We start from the raw sequence: 25,258 nt of genomic DNA on the forward strand, positions 1-25,258 counted from the left end.
CCAACCCCTACACAACTCGACCAGAGGCTCTTGGGGGCTCCCGTGGCAGCAGTTGCTTGCGCAATACAGGCAGAAGGGTTGTGAACGAGCACAGGGGAGGGCTACAGTCATCCGAGGTGCCACTGTCACTGCAACCTTCGGCGGCTTTGTGCCTCTGCAGGGAGGGAACCACAGTGCACCAGTCCACAGGGAGTCGTGCTACAGCCCCAGCAGCCAGCCCAGAGCCGGGAGACCGTTAGGGGGCGGGCTTTCTTGGAATCCCCGCACCTTGTTATTGGCTGTTGGAAGACGGTTGTGTAACGTACGCAAAAGTCCGTGCTCATTGTTCGTAAATACGCAAATCGAGATAATGGAGGCGGGTTTAGAGCTAGCTCCGCAGACCGGCTAATTACATGTTAAGTTGCCTCTCGTCGAGGTGAAAAACACTCAAGGGTTTCCGATCGAGAGGTCCAGCATCGGTTCTGAGACCACAGAGGTTGAAAATTGTTTCCCGGCTGTTTTAATGAGGAAGACGGAAGAAAGGCGTATGTGAAGTGGTTTCTCTTTTATTTCTGACAAATAAAGAGAAAGGAGTGCAACGTGTGTTACGTGATCGTTTCACCACAAAGCGCTGTAGCTGATAAACCTCAAAGGACACCTGGCAGCACGGATAAAGATCACCGCGGATCCGCGATCTGGTAAGCGCTCCTTTAAAACAAGCCATTAGCTGCTCTGTGTTACAGCTAGCTAGTTAGCAGCATGCTAGTCAGTGAGCTAGCTTCGATCTGAGCAGCTGCAAACATCATTGAAAAATGGTCAAACACGTGGCCGGAGTCACAAAACTCCCTGCTGCTGTGGTTCTGCCCGTTTTATTAATCTGGCCGAAGTACACTGGTGGCATTTTGACCACCTGCCCTCTGTCCAGACTGACTAAAGCTACAGTAGTTGATCATAACATTCAAGCTAGGAGCTACCACAGCTCTTCAAGACGGTCACAATCCCTGAAATTACGTGCTATTTTTTTTCCCCTCACAAATTAAGCCTTACTTTAAATTCAAATTCACAAAGGTGTGGATGATTGTCAGCTCAAAGACACAGATCTGATACACACATTTACGTGGTAAATAATCTCCATCTCAAATGCTGCATTTTTGTTTAAATCTATTAGTTATGTGATAGAATGTATGTGCCACAGAATAAGGACACGTTGGAGATAAATGAAACGGGGCAAAAAGTCATGCCTATTTATTATTTGTCCCTCAAATAATAAATAGGCATTTATTATTTGCCTATTACTTCATTTGTCCCACAAATGAAGTAATTTTCAAAGTTCTGCAGAACAAGGTCTTAAAACAGAAAATTAAGTATTTTAAACTCCAATCCACTTCCACAAGGATAAACGCAGTGCTTGCTCACTACAAACACAAACTGACATTAAACTTTTACATTTTCTTGAGGTATTATTCTTAATGTATCCATGTCCTGTTTCTATTTTTATCTGGAGCATATTGTTAGATGCATAAATACTCAGCAGGTGTATGTAAATGCCTAATATTGTAGCATCTGTAAAGCTAATAATAAAGAAATAACTTAAGTTAAACACTGTCAAATATATATGGTGGTTAAAACATATCAACACCATATTTTTTGATACTTTTTCATATTCTTTCTGATGACTTAATACTTTGGCATGCAGCTATAATGTAGTATTGTTGTTCGAACTGAGTTTTAGAAACCCCTTCTCCATGACAATAGTAATGGCTTCACATGATGTGTTTTTATTTTTATTGATATTTATTTTTGACTCCTAGTCTGATCATAGTGTCATTCTTACAGGTTGTTTTGTTTCTCCTAAGAAAAAAATATTATTTTTTTTGTGCAGTATAGATTTATACGTTTTCCCATGGATGATAGCAATATGTAAATTTTGGCTGAGGTTTATTTTATTTGGAAGAGTTCCTTGGAAAAATAATCACCTCTTTAGGTTGTTTAACCCATTATAACCATGTAAAATGTTGAACATAAATGGACCATTTTACTCTAGTTATCTTCAATGAGATTCAGTGCAACAAGTTACTTTCACTTGTGACCAGATTTCTAAGTGGGGTCCAGCTGTGTGGACCCGTATTTGTACATTCACATACAGCTGTACTGTTTACGCCTATAGTTTAAAAGGCAGTTTTCCCAAAGCTTGGCCCCCTGTCTTGCACATTTTATATTTGACTCTGCTTCAGCACACTTGAGTCATTTTGTGTTCTGCAAAAGTCAGATAATATTCATTTGAATTTGGTAGGTGGCAACATGGAAACTTCAAAAACATTCAGAATATAGCTGGTTTAGGGAACTTGGATTGGTGACTGACTACATAGTTAAACAGCACTTTAGAACAAACATTTGTAGACCAGGGAGCAAATGAGACAGTTAAGGGATCAATTTGTGGAGAAGTTTAAAGCATAATTAGATTGGAAAGCTCTATGCCAAGCTTTGACTGTCTCTCCGCACCATTTACATCCTTTATCAGACTATAGTTCAACTGCAAGCCTACCAAAACATCTATAAGACCACATTCAGAAGAAAGCTAAGTCATAACGTTATTCTGAACTCGACACCCCTTTTGTGACACCTGTGGTTTATAGATGACCCGTTCCAATGTTACTGCACATTAGTGCACAAGGCAAAGTCCATTAAGACATGAGCAAGTAATATGTAGAGAGACTTGATTGGTCAGAATTTTGACCTCAAGCTGAAGACAAACCTTTGGAATGAGTTAGACCAGGGACAGCAAGCTAAAGCTTTCATTCAGCATTGGTGTCTCACTTCACAAAATTGCCTCCTAAAAGAATGGTCACATATTCCTTCAATCACTCACCTCTAAACCACGTTGAAGACCTTTTCAGAACAGTTGAAACTGTTTTAGCTGCAAAGGTTGGTCCCAACACCATATCAAATCCTTTGTATTAAACACATGTCATTAATGTGTAGGTCTGTATAATGGCAAAAAATGTCCATATGTGACTGTGTACCTTTCTATTCAGACTTTTATTTGTAAAGAAAAATAAAACTAGAATATGCATCCTTTTCCTAAGCAGCTATTTACTACTTTTTGTTGGTCTTCCATATAAAACTCCCTCCAAAATGGACTGAAGTTTGTCTGAATATGAAAAGAAAGTAGATATGTATCCATACGCAAAGCAGTTTTCTTTTTTTTTTTTTTGTCATCTGACTAGCTCAAAAAGCATTTTTATTTTGAATTCTTTGTCTTTGGTAAACCGTTGGTAGAGAGGTTTGGCATGACTCCCAAGACTTTCTGATTTTGGATCTGCTCTGACTTGCACACAGCATCAGAAGGAAATTAACTGTTTTTTCTGAGACTTGTTACTGGTCAGAACTCATTGTTTACCTAAGCTGAATAAGACTGAAGGCTTGCCATTAATGTATCCAGTTCACCAAGCCTGGAGTCCTGCTCACTGTCCTCCGAGGTGTGACTGCAGCTGTTCATTTTACAGGAAGCTTTAATGTCACGTGTTTGAAGCTTGTGCTGTCTACACAACCATAGCAACAATGTGTGCCTTAGTGAGGCACCATCTTGCTTATCTTCTATGTTCCTTTGCCATGACAAATATAGTCTTTATCAGCCACAAATATAAATGTAAAATAATGATTGCTTTATCTATCTGCTGAAAAATGGTAGTGAGGCTTGTAGCATCAGATATTTGGTCTTTATGCAAGACTGAAGTACAGAGCATGTACACTAAAGTTTAGGAGTGGAAAGATTTACAATATTACTGGTTAGGTTTACGGTTTCAGGTTCATGGTCTTTTAGGTTTATGGTAAATGGTCTATGGTCATATAATGCTTTATCAAGTCCAGAGTGCTTCATCTTCACCCATTCACACCAATGGTGGTAAGCTACTGGATAGTAGCCAAAACTGCCCTGGGGCAGGATTACAGAGGCAAGGCTGCCATGCACTGGTGCTACCAGGAATCTCTGACCACATATAGCAGGCGAAGCGGTTTAAGTGTCCCTAATGATTATAAATCTTGGAAGTACTGTGTACTGCAAGACTTTGTGTCTTAAGTACACAGTACTTGAGACACAGTATGGCCATGTCCATTCTTTGCAGGGAGAATGGACATAACTAACTTTATTCTGCTATTACTTGGAGTACCATTGTACTCAGCCTTTGAGGATTACTCCAGTCTTGTACAATATTGAAGGTTTTTTTTCTAATCGAAAAGGTTGCACCTTTACAGTTCCAGAAGCAGAAAATTTGTTGTCACATGTCTGTATCTGGGCATTCAGGATCAATCTAGACTGCCGAAGCTCTGAATGACAAATCACACGGGAACTGTGGCATAGCAACAACATGTCAAGGGCGCAGTATGTGTTGAGCAGTCAGATTCTCCCCTCAGAGTTAATTGTGGGCATGGAGAGCAGTTCAGAAAATGTTTTTAAGCATGTTGGGCTATGGGATATGTAGTGCCCTGTTTTTGAACAATAAATATCCACAATGCCCTTATGTGAGATTGTAACAAGGCAACAGATGTCTGATATTTTATTTTGTAGGTACAATGACACAAATGATACTGAAATGTATATTTCTGTAACTCTAAACAAAGTTTCCATACAAGCCACTATGATACCCTATGGAAACCTGGCAGTGCTGCACAGTACAGTATTTTTGGCAAGAATAATTACCCAGAGGTGTGAACAAAAGTATTTCAGTACCTAAAACATGTAGCAGATTCACCCAGTACAACAACTTCTCCACTCCTCATATGGCAAGACACTTTAGAAAATTGCCAAACAAAACTTGAGCTGTAAATAAGTAAGACTAACATACCCATCTCTGTGGTTCATCTTCCCCAGAATATTTTTGTTGAAATACTGTCTGACTTTGATCACTCGATCACATGATCATGTAGTATTAAAGGGTGGTAATCTTTAGGCACTTGGTAATTTAACTACCAACTTCTATGCATTTGTAATAATGAAGAACCAAAGATGCTTTAGCTCAATGGGGGGAAAAAATCTAACAATCGAAATGAAACCACATGCTTAAAAAAATTCTGTGCCCAAACCTCCGAAATATATGTTTGGGAATCTTCACTAAACTCATAGACAACTGATTGAACTAACGGTTAAACGAGTCCAAAATCTTTCACCTTATCAGTGTCTCAATCCTTCTTAGCACCACACATTGGCAGGCACACATCTGAAAATGCATAGTTGTAGTTGCCTAGGATTTTACTGCAGTGGTTGTCCTTGTATCACAGGTTAGAGTTGTACTGCCAGCTTAGTGATCTTGTGACATTGGTCATATAGTGTGGGGATTCCTATATTACTAAATTCCTGATTCTCAATGACTGTTGACGTTTTCAAATTCTTTAAGATAAGATCTATGTAAGAGCATTAGCTTTGATTTTCTGAGCTGTTTGACTGTCCTTTGGTTTATAGTGGGAGGCACTGTAAACCTGAGTGTAAGAGTTTTTTGTTTGTCATTTTTCCTCAAACGTTTCAGCCAAGTTTACACACAGCCTGCAAATGATGTATTTGCAGTTTTTTCTTTTCCTTTAGTGTGCAGTGTATTGGGCGTTTTTTCTTGTTCAGCTTTCTCTGGTGTTTCTGGTTGGTGTTCAAGGCAACATGTGGCAGATGTGGCACTTGTGAGCTCCAGTGTTCCATGATTTGTTTCTGTCTAAATTAGGTGATTAACTTAATGGGAAAACGGCGTCTCATTAATCGATGCATCGGAAAGTAGGTTTTGTCCCCTGCCTCTAATTTATATGATGTAAAGAAGTCTTGACTGCTGTCTTTTCCTACACCTACAGGGCCATACAGTGGTTGCAGCTACTACAGCCTTCTTGTTTATATGTTTTCTCTTTTTGATTGGTCAAAGTACTACTGCTGGTGATGGTGTTGAAACCTACCACTCAGTTTAATCACTAAAAAGACTACTGAGAAGCGGGATTGCATTCTTCCTGACTCAGGGTTTTTGGCATCAATTAGTGTGCTATGCTTTGAGACAGGCATAGTTTGACAAATGCAAATGTTCTCCAACATCAGTTCTACCCAGTCTGTTGGTAGCACTGACATCCAAATGGTCCGTCAAATCAGTTCCTAAGGATAATTCTTTGTACAATTTTTCTGTCATGTGATGGAGGAGTCACATTCCACAGCCATGTGCTTTCACCAGATGGGGGAGGGGAGGAGAAACACAGTCCCTTGCCAAACTTTTTAAGCACTTGCAGTACGCTGCCAGAACTGTTGGTCAGTAACTGGAATGACATAGACAAGAAATTCATACGTTGAGTCCATTGCACTTTACCCAGAAAAAGGATACAACAAAATGGTGGCCGACGCCAGCACTACAGCTCCACTGGGAATAATCGAGGCTTACAAAGTCTAAAGCATGGTAATTTTGTGCTCACTCTTGCCTTCTCTTGCAAGCATTCTAACCATCACTGCTCACCTGTTTCCACCTGATTTGGACCTGTTCTTGTGATATCCCCACTAGTCACACAACATTCTATAGATGATTCTTTTTCTTCTTTTTTTCCTTTTTTATCCTGTCAGGGGCATTGAGTGTGTCTAAAGTGCCTCCTTCAGCAGACAGTGGTAGGCATAATGTGTGAATTACTTTCTCAAGCAACGTTGTGGCTTTTTGTTTGAGGGGAAGGTCTTCCAAAAGTATTCACACCTCTAACCCTTCCACATTTAATCACATATCATATTTTTTAATGTACTTAATTCAATAAATCAACAACTCTATCGGTATGATAATGAAAGGGATAATGCTAAAATCTTTAACATATCTGAAATGTTTGCACGCATTTGTGTTCAGACTCTCCTGAGATATTACTTTGTAGAAAGTTTCACTGTCATTAAAGCTACAAGTCTGTGGGGTATGTCTCCACCAGCTTTGCACTTCCATCTGTTTTTACCTGATGGAAGGTAAAAACCGTCAGGGTTGTGCAAAAGTTGCACCCTGCAAAAATTGCACAACCCTGCAATTCTTGCAGGGTTGCGGTGGACCTGCAAGCTCTTTCCAGTGTTCAGTGGCCAAAAGGCAGGCTACACCCTACACAGGACACACAGGATCAACAGCACACACATGAGGGGGGAATTCATAGCAGCCAGTTACATAGTATGCATGTTTTCCTTTTGAGTGTTGAAGGAATCTAGAGTACCTGGAGAAAATCCAGGTAAGTGGGGAATGAACATACAAGTTTCATACAAAAAACCCTGGAATAAAATATAAAAGCAGGATTTGCTGCAATGCAACTAGGCTAACAATGTCACCAACCAGCCCTTTGTATGACGTCTAAGCTATTTTCCTAGTCTTTCTCTCAAAGATTCAAGCTCAGGAAGATTTGAAGTTCCTATGACAATGAACTTTCAAGTATTTCCTGAGATTCTTAACTAGATTTAGGCTTTGACTGGGCCATTGTATATTCAGAGTAGTATTGAGTGATTGGCCCCTTCGCCCCTGGCAAGTTTCACTCTAGCCGGTTTGTGTCTGATTTGATTCTCGCAAAGAGTATAATATGGGCAGAAACATAAAAACATGGGTGGACCATGAACGCGCGGTAGCTGTGGTTGACCCATTGATATTGTCATTTGCAGCAGCACTCAGCTGGAGAACTTTGAGGTTGTGCATATGATGGACTTAAATCATTTTATCTTAAAGACAAACAGATAAGTGTCAAGGAGTTAAGATTGCAGCCTAAAATTATGTTATAACTTGTCCTCCACCTGGATGTTATCATGGCTGAGTCAAATAATCGATATTTCATTTTGTCTTATAGAAATTTATTGCTGACCAAACATAATGAAAACTATTTAGCTTGCAAAGTCCAGCCTTCACTCCAGCAGTGACGTAAATCATGAGCTACTCAAGGAATGCAGTCTGCTTATCAAATCAAGTCATGATAAACGAGGAAAATTGACAGGATTTGCTAATGAAGACAAATCTGGCTCAGGGTTGACTGAACAGGTGAAAGCCACACACCCTTGGAGAAGGGGCTCTGGTCTTTTTATCACACACAGCGTTTTGGATGTAGGCCAAACAGCTTGGTATTGCTTTCCTCTATCGAGGGATGCTTCTTCCACATGTTTGCTCTGACCCTTATTTACTTATTTTTTTGCCTATTTTCCAGCAATGTCTTTCCTCTTTTCACTCTTTAATGAATTCCAGATTGATAGTGTAAAATAACAGTTGCCCTTTCTACAGTTTTTTTCACCTGAGCTATGAATCTCTGCAGTACCTCCAGAGATTCTAGGGATGTGTCAACTTCTCATAATAATGCTCTCCTATAGTTTGCAGTTTTTGAGAGGAATGTCTGTAGACTTTGAGTCTGAACCTGGTCAGTGTGGTGCTGATTGAATGACAACCTTGTGTTTGTTGATCTTCCTTAAGGCAGTTGAGGCTACAATGTTACTTAGCACCGTCAACGTGTACATGAATGGAGGAGTGACTCATTGTGGTGTAAAGGGCTTTGGAGACCTCTGACTTGATAAATCTCTTTACAAATGTGGGCCATTTACCATCCAGGACACTGTAAATCCTAAAAAGTTGCCATGTACTCTGAGACTCAACCTTCTTTGCATAATGGATCCAGAGTAATTGGCTACAAGGTAGAATCGTCAATTTTGCTATATGTCCAAATAATGAGTCAACTAGTCACAGGTCAACTTCACAATCATCTGATTTTTCAAGGATCTCAAGAATACATTGTCCTAAGTCTTTGATTTTTACACTCATGAAAGCGTAGAACTTTGCTTCTGCTGAAACCAAACCAGTGTAAACAGGTAAAGTCTTCAAATTGGGAAGAGCATTGTTGAGACTTGAACTATTTATGCTTCATGCATGACTAAGTTATCAGAGTGAAAACAAGAACAGCTCCATAGGGTGGATAGTGAATTAGCTTTAGAACAGACTAATCAAACAGGTCTCTCCTGTTCACCTGTACATAACTTTGTAGCTACTCTGTTTCTGTCTGTATGCTAGACAAGATAGTTAGCAGCGTTTCTTCTGTATGGAAACAGGTTAAGGAATCTGCTTTTCTTAAGGAAGTATTTGGAGTTTGAAATGATTGAGGCTCAGCTTCCTATTTAGGAAAAAGACTATTTCGGGCAAAGTTTATTTATTTATTTTTGCCCCAGTTCTTCAACACACCCTCTAAATTCTCCAGGATGCTTAGTTTGGAACAGCACACAGAACCATAATGTTTCAAACACCTTTGCAGTAGAGTCAGAACCACACGAGCTAGTTTTATTTATGTTGGTTGTGTTCAGTTAATGTGACCTTGTAGGATTTTGACTGCATTTCATATAAAATGGTCAGCGGGTGCCTTGTGTGTTTTGTTTTGTGTTCTGTTTTTTGCCTCCTCTAACCACCTGTATTTAAGGAGTTGTAACATTATTTTTGATATTCTTGCTACAGTACTAATTAAAGAGACTGTCATTTTAACTGCAAAAAAGGAATGTGGTTAGAAATTTTGTTTCAGCATGCCCAGAAATGTAAAGTCTTTCAAGTAATTATTTACTCATAGAAATTTGCCAACCTTTTCTATATTTTTAAGTCCTGTTTTGCGCTTCTTTGTGCTGACCTAAACAGAAGTTAATAGTAAGTTGGTGATAAACCCCTAAAGCCACAGCTGTGGTTTGCAAACATGTTGATTTGTGAAGTAGACCAAATATGGCTGCTATCCTCTGGAAGCTGGTGCCTATCAAGCAGGTGGCATTTCTGCTACTTAAAGAGCTTTGTTCTGTGCAGCCGAAACTTCCACAAGGGCTGGACAATATATTGCTAATATATCATGTTATTGAACTTTGCTGACTATAATAAAATTGATTACAGACAGAAAGTAGAACCAGAAGCACTGTACTTTTAAACCTATTGATTTGAATTGCATGTGCCTATGCTTGACTCTGTGAACCTTGCACTGTGGTGCAGTAGGGATTTGTGGAACATTAAACATTGTGTGCTGTGGCAAATTCTCTCACAGGCAATTGCTGCAGGATATCTGAGACTGCTGTTGGAAAGAATGAGCTACTAGTGATGGTGGAAACGGCTTTTTCACAAGCAACCAGCTGTTCTCTGGATCATAGCTTATCTGAATTTTGATTTCCTTGTTTGTTCTCTTCCTCTCTGTCAGAACAAGAGGGGGAGTTTTATTATAGTACCCCACTAGGGGTGCACCAATATAATTTTGGAAGATCAGTGATTGGGCGGTACTTGCATGTGACGCCGAGCTTATCCACCAGTCCCATTTCTCTCAGCAAAGGTCTAAAAACCAACCACTGTCCTCTTTTTTGCTTTACCGTGAGAGAGGATTGACTGATAGACCCACTCACCAGGTCACGTCTGCATGTTTGCAATGAACAATAATCAACCTTCGACCTTCTTGCTGTATTTAATAACATTTCAAACAAAAAAAGTGGCGGCCAAAATTGGAATTTGCAGGTCAGGCTTTTTAATGATCCACAATCGACCAGAAAACTGCAATCGATGTGCCCCTAATCACTATAGTACACAGACATCCAAAAGCAACAGCATTTGCTGACTTTCCCAAAAAAAAACAGTAGTTTTACTGATATTATGAATGCATAGTCTGCTAATAACAATCCTTTTATTATTCTTGCAGATGGTCAGGACCAGCTTCCTCAAGATTCACATACCAGGAGACGCCTTACCATCAGGTAACACTTTTGAATATTTTGCTCCTTTGTATTCTAGATATGTTTTGTTTAATGCATAAATTGTCTTGAATTTAGTTTAGTTAAAATGAACGCATTACCTCTTGAGTAAACAGACAAAAAGAAGCAGAACTAAGGACAGAAGTTGGCCTATTTAAGAATAAAATTGTGTTTCAGTAATGAACCAGTTTCAGTAGTCATAGTGTTCACAGAGCAGCAGTTCGTTGTGTTTCCACCCAGACCCAACCTGGCCTTAGCCTTGAAAACACTCTAGTCTAATCTGTAGCTGGACTAGAGGAAAAAAACCTTCATTCACCAGCCAACACATGGTAACAGCCAACCAAAACATTGTGAGTGCCTATGCAAGTTGAGTGTTGGGATGTAGCTCTAAACCACTGCCCTCTTTTTTGCTTTTTGTTGTTTGTGACCAACTTCTTGGCAGCAAGGGCATCAACACCATGAACACCATCTTGGTTTGCTGGATGCCTGATTTCATGCCTTTAATATTTAAACAGGTTGTGGTGAATTGCACAGAGACAGAACAGAACTAGACTTTAACCACGAGTAGTTTCTTCAGCAGCACCAATGCTTGAAAATGAAACAACACTGCTGGTTCCAAGGAAGTCTTGAGGGTCCTTAGCCATGAGCTTTGCTATTGCAGCGTGGCTGGAAAGGGCTTAGCCCTTTTGGAGAACTAGCTGGTTCTAGATGGGGGATTCATCCACTCCTGTGTAATACATGCAGTACCACACAGCAGCAGGGTCCTTGGGGGTGAGATGGTGTAACTTGAGCCCCTTCTGCATTATCAAATTTCTGTCATGTTGGTTAATGTCTCGTTCGGCTCTATCCAATTTCAGTGTGTTTCCATTTGCAGTGTATGAATGGTTGTGATTTTGAGTTGTAATCAAGATATATTCATCCCATCATGTGTAGCAACAGCAAGAGCTGAGGAGGGCTACTGAGTGTTGTAAAGGGCCACACAGTGCTTTGTTTGGACAAATTAAGGCAAAGGAATCTCAGGCTGCACAACTTTGTGCACTCGTCCTGCCTATAATTTAAATAAAGCTCTGAAATCCATGAAATATTTTTATTGCATGGATTGCTGTAGTAATCCATATAATAATAATAATAATTATTATTGTTAGTTGAGGTTGAAGCCTAAATTGATGTTACATTTCACCCTCTGTCTGGGTGTTATAATTGCCTTAAAAAGCCCAGATACTTAATTTGTCTTAAACACAAACTGCCAAAATATCAGTTCAATGTAAATTTTGGTCTCATCTGGACAAAGTACATTGTTGAAATATCACACTCTTGTTTAAATGTTGTTCTGCAAACTTTAAAAATATTCAAGTGACCAGGTAAACAAACCATGTAGTATGAGTTAGTTTTCTATGAAACAAGTTGACTAGTTAATTCCAGATCTTTCTCAAGCTTTCCACAATGGGTCTTTGGTTCTTGGAGATCTGAAAATTCTTTTCAGTCCTCTTTCAGGAAATCTTGGACCCCGACAGTGCTAACTGGAACCCTCGGAAGTTTAGAAATTCCTCTGTGACCAACAACCTCAGTATGTTTGAAAATAAGACCGCAATGTTGTTGAGAAAGCTCATTGGTTATGCAAGTCATGAGATACTGACTGTGTGTTGTAATGAGACGCCTTTTTAAAAAGCCTAGGTTTAACTGAGCACACTGATGTTATTTTGCACCAAGAAGCAGGTTTGCTTTTTAACTACTGGTAAATTTTAGTAGTTTTTCCACTTTATTGTGTTTAATTTATTGACATCTCCGGTTTGATTTCTAAGCATTTGGGCACTGGAAAGAGTGTTCACTAAAAACCAGTGAAATTTTCATGTCAAGTACACGGTTACTTAGAAAATTGGTGATGTGTTAAATACTTATCTTAACAGCCATACTCTATGACTTTGAAGAGACATGGAGTATTGACAAATATTCCCACATGTTTTAATGCAGGCTTCCTACCAGATGAGGCTCCGGTAACCTGGGATGGTGCTTCTTTGTCAAAATAGAGGTGAACAAATATTCTTTCTGCTGTAGGAAATTGGTTGTCATAGATTTTATTAAAATATTTGTTTTTCTCTTGTCTCTCTTTCAGGATTGGATGCAAAAACCGATTTCTCCTGGTCCCGCTAGAGAATGGCTCATGGCTGGAATTCATACTTCCCAAACATTCCACCTCGTTCATCAGATCCTCGAAGGAGGACGGCGGACTCTGGTAGACCTCTGTCCCAGCATGTAGGGAACTTCACTGGACATCACAACTTCTCCGGTACAGGGGGCTCACGAGAAGTCCCTGTACCACACACAAACTTCAATGCAAACTATTGCAGAAATAACAGTTTTGAAACTCCAAGATCAGACTGTGCCTATAATAGGTACTATGAAAGACAATGGCAAGCTGATAGACAGCAAATGGGAAGGGATTACCCACAAAGACGTAGGAACAGAGATTTTCCCAATTATTCTTCAAACCAGTTTTCAACATCGGGATCCTATCATTCATCATTTGCACCAGATTTTCATCATCCTAAGCAAGACCGAGACATGTGGAACATGTCGTATCGTGGGAACTCCTCTGCTACAAACAACTACTCTGACACTGATGCAAGGGAAACAAGGCCTTCATGCAAATTCACTCAAATAAATGTTTTTCCTCGGCCAAAAACGGAAATTGTTTCAAATGAAAGCTCAACAAAATACCTTTACCCTCCAACTGGAAATCGAAATTCACAGAATGCAAGACTGTGTCCTAATATGTCAGAGACAAGTTCATTTTCAGTCAAAGGTTACCGGGAACACAATCACTCTTCTGCTACCTCTTCTGAAGCAAGAACAAAAGGGAATGAATGCGATGGAAATGTTTATCATCATCAAAACCAAAAGATTGACGTGGACCGAGATCTTGCAAAAGCTGCATATTCAGACCTCCAAATGACCGAGAAATGTTCTGGAGATGGAAATCGTCAGCATCTAGTGGACAAGGAGGATGAGCCTCTAAGCTTAACTGTCTCAACTGGTGGTCAAGACACAGTTGTAAATGACAACATGCTGCAAGAAAGTCAGGCCTTAGAAAGCCTTTGGGAAAAATCAGACTCATTGAATGAGGAACTTTTTAATGAAAAAACATTAAGTCCGGTTTCCACTAATGGCGAAGATGAACTAATAGAAACTGACCAATATGAAGGAGGAATCCAGAAGGATGCATCTTACTCGCTGACTCTGAATGAAGCAAGTTCTTTAGATGTCAATGATGATGAGCAAAGTGAAAGCATCTCAAGTAGCAACCACCCTGACTTGGAGTTCATTTTGCAGTTACCTGAATCACTATCCTGTGAAAGTCTTGGTGGGATGAGTGATGGTCATTCAAGTGACTCCAATGCAGGTACAAATATTTGTCAAGCGAAACAGAAAGATGAACAATTTTCAAATTCAGCAGTGGAGGAAAAGTCAGCTATTTCTCCACATGTAGATTGTTGCAGGTCAGGTGATACGAGGGGCCAGTCTAATGAAGAGATGATTGACCTTAAAAAGAAAGATGTAGCCAGTGATGTAATGTCATCACATAGTTCAGGTACAGATGAACATCTCCAAACACACAAAGGTGCTACAAAAACAGCAAAGTCAACCATGAATTCCCAAGTTCCAGATTGTTGTGGCCCCACTGCTATCAATGACAGCATTTTAAAGAATTCTAGTCAGAGTAATTCTGAACAGATTTTTATTCATGCAGCTTCCGCCATTCAACTTTCATCTCCATGTACTGACGTTGATCCTACTGTAGAAATGGAAAAGAAGAGCCCATCAGAAAAAACAACCCCATTTTTCTCCCAAGATGGTTGTACCCCTAATGTAACTGACTACATTTCTGATAACCTTGGTGACAAAAACTCTTACTGTGTGGAAGGTCATACAGAATCCCCACTAAAGCAAGGTGATTTGGACACAAAGTTGTATGCAGTTCCTGAAAATGAAAGGCCATCATTAAAGATTGCACCAAATTCTCCAAGTCAAGGTTCTAGTCCCACTGTCACAAGTGACACTATCTCTGCTGATACTATTGATATAGTCAGAAATTCAGAATTCCCTTTAAAAGAAAATAGTTCAGACACAGACTTGTATTCTGATGAGGCAATGAGAAACCTACTAGACAAGGAAGCTCCAAATTCGCCTTCAAATCCAGAATCTAGTCCCAGTCTCATTTATGACACTGCATCTAATGATAATGATGACATCATTAATCGTTCAGAGCTCTTGCACTCTAATGTCTTGAACACAGATCTGCCTCCCAGTCATTCAGAGGAATGGACAAGTCCAGTTGAGAGCACAAAAACTACCTCCCATACAGATCCAGAATGTATAACCAGACCTTTGAAAACTGAAAGTAACGCACGTGATTTCAGTGATTTAAAGTCTTGCTTACAACCCGATGCAGGACTTGATGTCAATTCACTGTCAGAAGAGAAATCAAAAAGTCAAGAGGAGAATTCAAATTCAGCCTTCTTCCCAGATCCCCACAATTCAATAAATGACAGTTTTACAACCCAAGAACAAGCTGAACATGATTTAAATTTTCCTGAAGATGCAAAGGACTCATTTGAAAAGTTGGATCTCTTCTTGTCAGAACCAAGTTTATTGTATGGGGAGCCTCTCTCTGGAGATGAGTCTTCATGTGGCGATGTTGAAACATACAATTCCTCATATCAACTTCAAGAAACACCCGGGAAGAGACCTGATGAGGATCCAATGGACCAGTTGAAACTGCCAGCACATCAACTGACTTCTTCCATACGTATGAGACCCTTCATGCACCCCGTTGTTGTATTGATGAACATGGAGTCAACAGATATAAATGACACCTACAACTGTGCGGAATGCCTACACACAGCCAACAGTGTGGATAATCTAATTGAGCACCACTACTGTTGTCATCCAATGCCAAGTTATCAATTTTGCAAGACATGTAATGTTTATATGTTGAAAAATGAACAAGACAAAGACCATTTGTGTGGTGAGGTCATTTCACAGAAGAAGAAAAACTGTGGTCGGCACAAGTGCAGAAGGTGCGGACTCTTATTTTCCCAAAAAGTTAACTACGTCAGGCATATGCGTGATCACACTGGTCGAACACCTTATAGGTGCGTTGGGTGTGGTGTGTATTTTTCACAGTCTAGTGCTTTGAATCATCACAGAAAGGTTCCTGGGAGGTGCAAGCAATCTCTGTCAGCTAAGAATACAGACCCTGTTGTAAAAACCCCAAAACCAACCCCGAAAAACCAGGCTGAAAACGCTTCATATAAAAGTATGACCCAATGTTATGTCAGGCTTCTTGACATCTCCAAAACGAATATATGTCATTTTTGTGGCAAAGGTTTTTCTACTAAGAGAAAGATCAAAAGGCACATCTACAACGTGCACAAAAGGAAAAATATGGCTTCCTTGTCCTACACAGATGAGACTAGTTCATTATATAAATGTCCTCTATGTCCGCGACTTTTCAAGTATTCCTACAACAGAGCTCGACATTTACGCTTCTGCATCCGAAATGCAATATATGGAGGCAAGAAGAAAGTTGGTGACAAATATGTCTGTCCCTTGTGCAAGGCTGCTTTCACAGCAACGTCCAACAGATATAGACATATTAAACTAACCTGCCTGCGAGAAACCATTAATCGCCTCGCCAGGGAGAGGGTGCGATTACGTCAAAAGTCTGGGATGGAAAATGAGCAGAGACCAAGCTCAAAAGAATCTGTACGTTTAACACAAGAGAAGGGGGGAGAAGCAAAACAGCAGGTACCCCAAGGTTCAGCAATGTCCCCCATTCAGTATAAATGCAATCACTGTCCAGCAATTTTTTCCTATCCCTCTGGAAAGTATAGACACATGAAAAAACACGAGTTACTTAAGCACACTGGCAAAATAGTCAAGTATAGGAAATCTGTCATGCCCAAACCATCCTCTCCAGATGACTCAACCGAAGAGAGCACCAGTCAGCCAGACATCGCAAAAGACTGCCCAAAACCTACTTTGACCTGTCGCTTTTGTGGACTATATTTTCATGTTCTGTCAACACTAAAGAAACATGAACGCAATCATCGTGGCGAAAGACCATACCGCTGTCTGGAGTGTAGAAAGGGATTTAAGAAACTTACTCATCTGATAAGTCACAGAGTTGTCCACCAGAAGAGGATACAATGTACAGTTTGCAGAAAGATTCTACCTACAATTGGAGATTTGATCCAGCACCGAAGCTCCCACCCTAAAGAGAAAAAGGGAATGCTTCCGTGCCCAGAGTGCCCAGCGAAGTTTCAGTATCCGGTATATCTGTTTAGGCATCTCCAGACACACAAAAATAAAGACAAATCCATACAGAAATCTGAAGGGGAAACTCTTATGAAATCACAACAATCCTCGGAATTTGTCAAAGAGAAGAAAACCCACAAGCTGTTCCGATGTTCGTTGTGCAAACAAACATTTGATGATGCACAAATACTAAGAACACACTCCCTCACACACATTTCCAAATCTTCTTTAAACCAGTGTCCATACTGCAAGAATAAGTTTACAAGTCGTCATTCTCTGATACGTCACATGATTAGGCACACCGGGGACAAGCCTTTTTCCTGTGTCATCTGTGGAAGACAGTTTTATAAATCGATATACCTCAAAATTCACTCAGAGACCTGCGCACCTCCAAGAAACAGTCCCCCTAAGGAAGCAGACTCTAGTAATCTGATGAAAAAACGATATTGTTGTACAATTTGTCCCCGGAGGTTTTGGAAAAATATCCGTTTACAACTGCATCTAATTGCCCACAAGAATAGGTCACTCCATCAGTGTACAAAATGCAGTCAGTACTATGGTGTAAACATGATCTCTCGTCACAAGTTGCTTTGCCTCATAACCCAAGAGAGCTCCTCTGCAGATCAATCAACTAATGGAAGTTTTGAATCAAACTCAATCCAAGTGAGTCAGAAAAGCCAACAAACACCTTCAAACTCCAATGCAAAGAACCTGTTCAAGCTTAAGTGCGCCTACTGCCCAAAACGATTCAGGTACAGATCACTTTTACTTCGACACAGTGTTACACATACCGGTGTACAACCCTTCAAATGTATGTACTGTAACCAAAGATTCAAGAATCAAACGCTGTGTGTAAATCACGAAGCCTTTTGTGACAGTGGGTCAGAAACATCTCAGCCAAAACTCAAAATGAATGCTGAGGCAGCTATGGCATCAGAAAAATTTCCATCAGAGAGTGATTGTGAGTTGAAATGCAAATTCTGCACCAAGACCTTTGCGAAAGCACGAAGCCTGAGGCATCACATTCTGACACATAATGAGGTGAAGCCGTATCGTTGCAAAGCCTGTGACAGCTGCTTTTCACGATATGATCATCTTAAAGTGCACCAGGCTCTGTGCAAAGGTAAAAAGACACGGCTAGAGGTGAGAATCCCCAAAATCAGCCTGGAAGATATTGGAAAAGGTTGGCAAAGTAAATGCTACCTGAGGCCTCTTGGTGAGCAGGAGAGTTTTGAATGTAAGGTTTGCTTGAAAAGCTTCCCAACTGAGAGGAAACTGTCCAGACACAACACTATGTTCCACACTGTAAAGAAATTCAAGTGTTCACGTTGCGGTTCAGCCTTTTCTCACGAAAAAACTCTGAAACAGCACCAAAGGGTGAAAAGATGCAAAAAATCAAGAAATGAATCACATACTTCACGGCAGGAAAGTAATCAACCAACTGACAATATTGCCAAACAACTTGATGGCATAAGGAAAGAAATTTTGGTGAAAATTCATCCTTTATTTAACAAAGACTTGAAGTTTGTATGCAGCTATTGCCCCCGTGCTTTCAAAAACAGCTGGCAATTAAATGTGCACACACGGTTACACACGGGGGAGAGACCATATTCGTGCGAGCATTGTGGAGAGAAATTTATTAGAAGTGATTATCTTTTACGTCATTATCCCAAGTGCAAGGACGCAACTCGGCCGGGCGGTGCTCTCTGTGACAGGTGTGGTGGATTTTTCTCTGAAAAACAACTTGAACACCACAAACAAACTTGCATTCTAATCTCAAGTTCACCAGACATTTCTAAAAGCAAGCAGGCATCCCCTCAGGGCCCCCCAAAAGGCTTTTCATGTGCATACTGCAGTTCACGATTCTTGCTGTTTTCGCAACTCCAAGAGCATTTCTTAAGTACACACAAGCTGGAAACGGATGCTCAGCCCATGTCAGCTGCTTCACTGCAACAACTTCTGTCCAATATCCCAAAAATTAAAGAAGAGCCTGTGGATGAAAGTTATGGAAAAGCATCCAGTATTCATGCTGGTGTATTGTCCAAACCAGGAGTAGCTCTAATGTCTGGCACCTCAGATCAGTTTGTCTGCCAGAAGTGTAACATGTGTTTCAGTAATAGAGCAGGACTAATTGGTCATCAGCGTGCACATGCAACAAAAACACCATACAGCTGTAAATACTGCAACAAGGGCTTCTGGAACAAGACTCAACAACGCAATCACAACAGAAAATGTAGAAATGTTACCCAATGCCTGGACATTCCTGTTAAAGCAGAGATTGATGATGAGTTTGTCTCCAAGTCCAAAGATAATTTCAGAACAGTAGCAACAACAACAAGAGCAAAGGTTTCACCAACTAATGTCCTCTGCAAGGAAGAGCCAGAGGATGAATCAACACAAAGCTCTTATGGAAATCAGGACAGCAGTACAAACTCCAGTGCAGAAAGGAAAACTGTACAATACCAATGTTCAGAATGCGAAAAAAGCTTCACTGATGGCCTATTGCTCATAAGTCACCTTGAAGACCATGGAAGGGAGGAACAAGAGAGAAGATCGAATAAATGTTCCAAGTGTGGACGAAGGTTCTCTAATCAAGGAAACCTGAGAAGACACATGAAACTGCATATGGCCCACCAAAGGTACTTCTGTTCCCTTTGCACCAAGATCTTTAGCACCATGTCTGAGCTTGAAAATCACAACGCAAGTCATCAGAGTAATAAACCCTTTTCCTGCAAATTGTGTGAGCAACGGTTTTTGACAAGGCTAGCCTTATGTGAACATTACAGTGGAGAGCATGCTGATGAGATATTTCATTGCCAGTGCTGCAGTAAAGTGTACGCATCCAAAAGGTCGCTGTATAGACACTATAAAAAATGGCATCCAAAAGAAATTGGGGACATTAGGAGTGCAAATCTGCAAAGGGGAGGTGCTGACCAGCAATCTAGCAGTCATGTAAGTACCAATGACAGTGATGAAGATCAAAACCTTGACAGTGACAGCGACTCTGACTCTGCCCCTTATTTCCCATGCCATGTGTGCGGGAAGACATTCCCAACATCTGAAAGTCTTGAGGATCACCAGTTGTGTCATCTGGGCAAAAAGCCACATGAATGTGCAGAATGTGGTAAATGTTTCTTCCAGGCATCCCAGCTTCAGCAGCATCAGCGTATGCATAAGTCTGAGTTTCAGTGTCAGACATGCGGTAGAGGATTTGTTACGCTCTTTGCGTTACGGACCCATAAACACTCTCATGGGAGGAGTCGTCCATTCCGTTGTTCCAAATGTGACCTCGGTTTTGCTGGACCCACACAACTAGCGGAGCATATGTCCACCCACCGCGAAGAGAGCTTTCCATGCGATATCTGCAATAAGATTTTCCAGTGCAAGAGCAGCAGAGCCGAGCATCGGAAGACCCACTCAGTGTTAGGTGACGTTGCCTCACCTTCATTTTCAAAGGGAGAGCATAAACAGTCTAAAAGTGTATTTGGACATAGCACAGATTTCAGGTACCGCTGTGGCATCTGTAATGAGCGCTTCAGAGATCCAGAAGAACTCTCGGAGCATGGCTGCTTGGAAGCTGCAGAGCGACCCTACATTTGTACAGAGTGCAATAAACATTTTCTTCATGCATCTCACCTGAAGAAGCACAGGAACACCCATCAGCAGTCATGGTCTGATCGAGAATATCCGTGCAATCAGTGCAACAGTAGTTTTTCCTCATCTCAACACTTTCTCTGTCATCTTGAAACCCATGTTGGCACAGCAACCGAAGATGTTCAGGAACAAGACTCATCAGATGGGCTCATATGTCCAGTTTGCCACCAATGTTTTGCCAGTGCCACAGAACTGATCCATCATTTTCCAATGCACCCTGATTGTGCACCTGAAATGGAAAAGGCTGAATGCGACGCCACTGAAGGTGAGCTTGAAGGACAAGAACTGCTTCAGCCTACAACACCCACTGAATATGAATGTTCACTGTGCAGTGGAATCTTTCTGGGAAAAGAGGCTCTTTGCAACCATCTATGTGCCTTGCAAGACCAGAAAGAAGTGGAGAACACAACCTCTGATCCAGCTGATGCAAGTTCAGCTCATCAGGCTCCATGGGACGAAGAGGAAGTGGATGTTACTGGAGAGGACCTGTACAAGTGCCATGAGTGCACAATGCAGTTCTCTTCTAAAAGCAGCCTCCTGGAGCATCAAAACAATCAACACCTCAACAATTGGAAGGAGTTCAAATGTGAGACCTGTGGAAAGACCTTCGCCAAGAAACGATATCTCAGAAAGCACCAGCTTAGACAACATGGTCCTAAAGAGCGTGCCACCACGACAGCTGAGCTGGACAAGATTTTCAAGTGTGTCCAGTGTCGAGCCAGATTCTACACAGCCCAGGATTTATCTAAACACATGAGACTGCACGCTGAAAAACAAGCTGGAGAGTACCGTTGTGACATGTGCTACAAGTCATTCAGCAAGCGGGCGCTCCTTAGACAGCATCAGGAAAGCCATGTTGGTGAGGTCGTATACGAATGCACAGAATGTGACAAAGCTTTTGCTTTTCCTCACCTGCTGGAAGAACATCAGCATTCTCACGCTGCACCCTCTGAGTAATGGTTCCAGGTCATCACACACATCTTATCTTCTCTAATTAACTCAAGGTATTTTATGGTCCCCTTCATGCCTTACTTGTGTGTTCTTCCAACTCTTTGGACCTTACTTGTTGCGTATTCACAAAGCACTTGACTTTTGTCAGTATGTCAGAACATCTTTTTAGTTAAACATCTTACTTTCAGAGACAGTGTTTGTAAATGTGTGTTAAAATTGTTGAATTATTGTTTAAGAGAATAAATATCGACCAATATGTGTTGGTTAACAACCTGAGTTTTTAAGGCTTAGCATATTTGATTCACAGTATGTAAATTTGGATTTAGCCTGGTAATTTTATTCCTTTGATCCCCCTTTCTATGCTATTACTATTCCTGTACAATATAATTTTGTAATGTTCAGTTTATTTCTTTTATGCCTTTTACCAGTTGTTTCTTTTTTGATAATGTGAAAAAGTCTTGTACAGACACTGAAAAGATGCTTTAATGGAATATTATTTTCACCACCTGATACTTTTTTTTTCTTAAGAAAATTAGTTAATGCAGTAAATCCAATTCTAAAATCCATTTGTAGGTCTGGTTTGTGTCTCTGTCCTCCTTTTTACTAAGAAGCATAATAATTTGATGTAACTGAAGGATTCTGATGGGGCTTAGAGGCATTTGGAAGTTCAGAAAAAGTAAAAATACAACTGATGTGGGTAGTTTGTTTTTATTAGTTGTTACATAGATGTGGGTCAAATAAAAAGTATATTTTGATATCTACTTAAAGATTTTTTTTAAAGGTAACCAATATGATATATGTGCCTCATCAGGAAAATATCATTAAATATGTAAAGGCTCGTATGAAGTAGTCATTCTACAGAAAAATGGGAATTTGAGGGATATAAATCTGCTGAAATATAATTCTATATAAACAAATACAACTTTCAAACAACTAGCAAAGTTTAGTAAATCATAAAAAGGTTTACTTTAGTTCCCCGTTTATTATATGTATAGTTAAAAAATAATGAGTCCCACATCACTAGGTATAGAAAACCTTAACTGGTGATTCAGTTCTGTGAAACTGAATCATTTGCTAAAAGGGGCATGTTCAATTAGTGAGGTCATTGATTATGTGAAAAATAGGTGTTAAACAGGTGGACCTTATTTAAGGATCAAGGTAACTGACGTGCATATCCTGACTGCATTTGTTCTTGAAAAACAAGAGTAAAATGGGTAATTCAAGACACCATACAGAAGAGCGCTCTTTAAGAAATTAATAAAAGAGGGGAAACTCATAACGAAATGTAGAAAATATCACTTTAAAATGGCAGCCAAAACTAGAAAGGTGCAGAAGAAGAAAAACGACTATTTGAATGGATTGGATAATAACCAAAATGGCAAAGGCTCAGCCAATGATCAGCTCCAGAAGGCTCAAAGAATATCTAAGATTGCCTGTGAGTACTGCAACAATCAGACCATATCTACGTGAAGCCAAGCTACCAGCAAGAAGCCCTTGTAAAGTCCCATTGTTTAAAAAAAATACACGTGCTAAAGCAGTTAATGTGTTCAGTGGCAAATTTTGACGTCTTAAAAGAAGCGGCATAATATTTTGTGGACTGATGAGTGAGATTATCTTCGGGTCTCAGGGCCACAGACAGTTTGTCAGATGTCCTGCAAAAACTGGATTTAATCCACAGCACACAGTGAAGGCCGTGAAGCATGATGGTGCAAGCATTATGTTATGGGGATGTTTCTTGTACGATGGCGTTGGTCCTATTTATTGCATAGCAGGGATCATGGATCAATTTGAGTACACCAGAATACGGGAAGAAGTCATGTTGTTGTATGCTGAAGAGGAAATGCCCTTGAAATGGGTGTTTCAACAAGACAGTGACCCCATACACACCAGCAAGCGAGCAAAGTCATGGTTACAGAAAAACAGAATTCAAGTAATGGAGTGGCCTGCACAATTCCCCGACCTTAATCCAACAGAAAACTTGTGAGCTGACATAAATAAATGAGGCAATACCAAGAACTGCAGAGAAACTGTGGAAAGCGGTACAGTTGCCCTGGGCTGCAATACCTGTTGACCGGTGCCAGACGTCACCAGTCCATGTACCACAGATGTGAAGCAGTTATCAGAAACGGGTTATGCAACTAAATATTAATTTATGATTCTCAGGAAAGTAAAATCTTTTCTTAGTCTTTATGGAACGTTTTTGAATTTGCAAAGAAAGATGTCGACACACTGCTGTTTTTTGGCCATTATATTTTTTAACTTTCTGTAAAATATTATATTCAATTACTTTTTCCAATTGTCTTGCTTTGAAATAGAATGTGCAGTGTCCCCAATGTGTTTATTAAAATACAATTTGAAAAATTGTGAAGTTTACTCACCTTTTTAAACACAATGCTATTATTATGAACATAACTGTAAATCAAAAAGTGTTAAGCTATTTGTCAATGTTTCCCTTACAATCTAAGAAAAAGACTGTTTTCTTTTTACAGTCTGGATATGTGGGTTAAGTTAGACCAATATCATAATAATAGGACTTTTTCTTCCTTAAAGCCTTGAAAAATATTAAACAAAACTGCTTGAGTTGGTTTAAAAAGCCAACTGTATTGTAATTATAAAATACTAATATTGTGAGGGAAAATACATTCAAGCAGTTAAACAAAACCATTGGGTTAATAATGGTAGTAAAGCATTGTTAAGTTTTAAATTTCTGCTTACTTTATTTATGTCAGTATTTCACTAAATGCCTGGAGTCAAAATTACCACAGTAAAATTTTAACATTTTTATTTTGCTGAACTACTGCCCATTTATTTTCAGTGTAACAGTTACATTTAATAGTCATGTTATAGCATTATGCAATATTGTTCACCATAGGAATGTTTTAAAATCAACTTTTTCCCCACCCCTTTGTCTTACTGTAACAACAGCTCTCATCAAAGACAATTTAAAGAAAATGATGGAATTTCTCAGACAAATACCACTTTTATTGCTATTATTTTTTAATACTAAAAATGTAACCCTCGCTGTTATGAAATGAGTCGAATGAGACCTTGTAAAGTCAAACACCAACTACAAATGCATGCCTAGTGGGTTAATTGGTCTCTTTAAATTCCCTGTGAGTGTGTATGTGCATGGCTGTTTGTCCTATGTCTCTGTGTTGTCCCATCAGTGGCAACCTGTCCAGGGTGAACCTTGATTCTTGCTTTGTCACCGCTGGAGATCTGCATAGAATGGTGTCTGTTGGCATAAAAAGATGACCAAAATGGAAAGTTGTCAAGGCACTGCCCAAACTAGATTCACCTGATCCACCTAAGCTTCCTAAAAACACCCTCTAGTATGATTCATTGCCACCAGTAATTGAAGAAGACCCAGACTGCCTGTGATTTTTTTCAACCAATTGTCAAGGGATACTCCCCCAAGAGGATGAGATGCAAACATTTGACATGTGGCAAATATCCTATCATCCCAATCTGTTCGCATTGTTCCAACAAACTGGATGCAGCTCAGACATTTTAAACAGACTGAATATTAACTGAGCTTGTACATAAAACTCATGATAAAAAAAATACCACTTCTGATTGCTGCTTAGAGGAGAGACTCCCTACTCCATCCCGATCCTTAAGGTAGTGTGATTGTCTGCCTGCTACAATTTTTAA

General features: G+C 40.0%; 1 protein-coding gene across 1 annotated transcript; it reads left to right on the forward strand.

Moving 5' to 3' along the window:
- Positions 1–130: 130 nt before the first annotated feature.
- znf1035 (zinc finger protein 1035) lies at positions 131–22,359 on the forward strand. Its single transcript, XM_032555310.1, has 4 exons — positions 131–677; positions 10,630–10,684; positions 12,653–12,710; positions 12,795–22,359. The coding sequence occupies exon 4, from the start codon at positions 12,836–12,838 to the stop codon at positions 21,608–21,610; it is 8,775 nt and encodes a 2,924-aa protein (XP_032411201.1). The 5' UTR covers positions 131–677; positions 10,630–10,684; positions 12,653–12,710; positions 12,795–12,835; the 3' UTR covers positions 21,611–22,359.
- The last annotated feature ends 2,899 nt before the right edge of the window (positions 22,360–25,258 follow it).

This window comes from Xiphophorus hellerii, chromosome 3, assembly GCF_003331165.1.
Source record: "Xiphophorus hellerii strain 12219 chromosome 3, Xiphophorus_hellerii-4.1, whole genome shotgun sequence".
In the NCBI taxonomy this organism is placed as follows: Eukaryota; Metazoa; Chordata; class Actinopteri; order Cyprinodontiformes; family Poeciliidae; genus Xiphophorus; species Xiphophorus hellerii.

What these genes read in the sequence shown, in the direction of transcription:
- znf1035 (XM_032555310.1), top strand. Translation starts at nt 12,836, where the DNA reads ATGGCTCATGGCTGGAATTCATACTTCCCAAACATTCCACCTCGTTCA.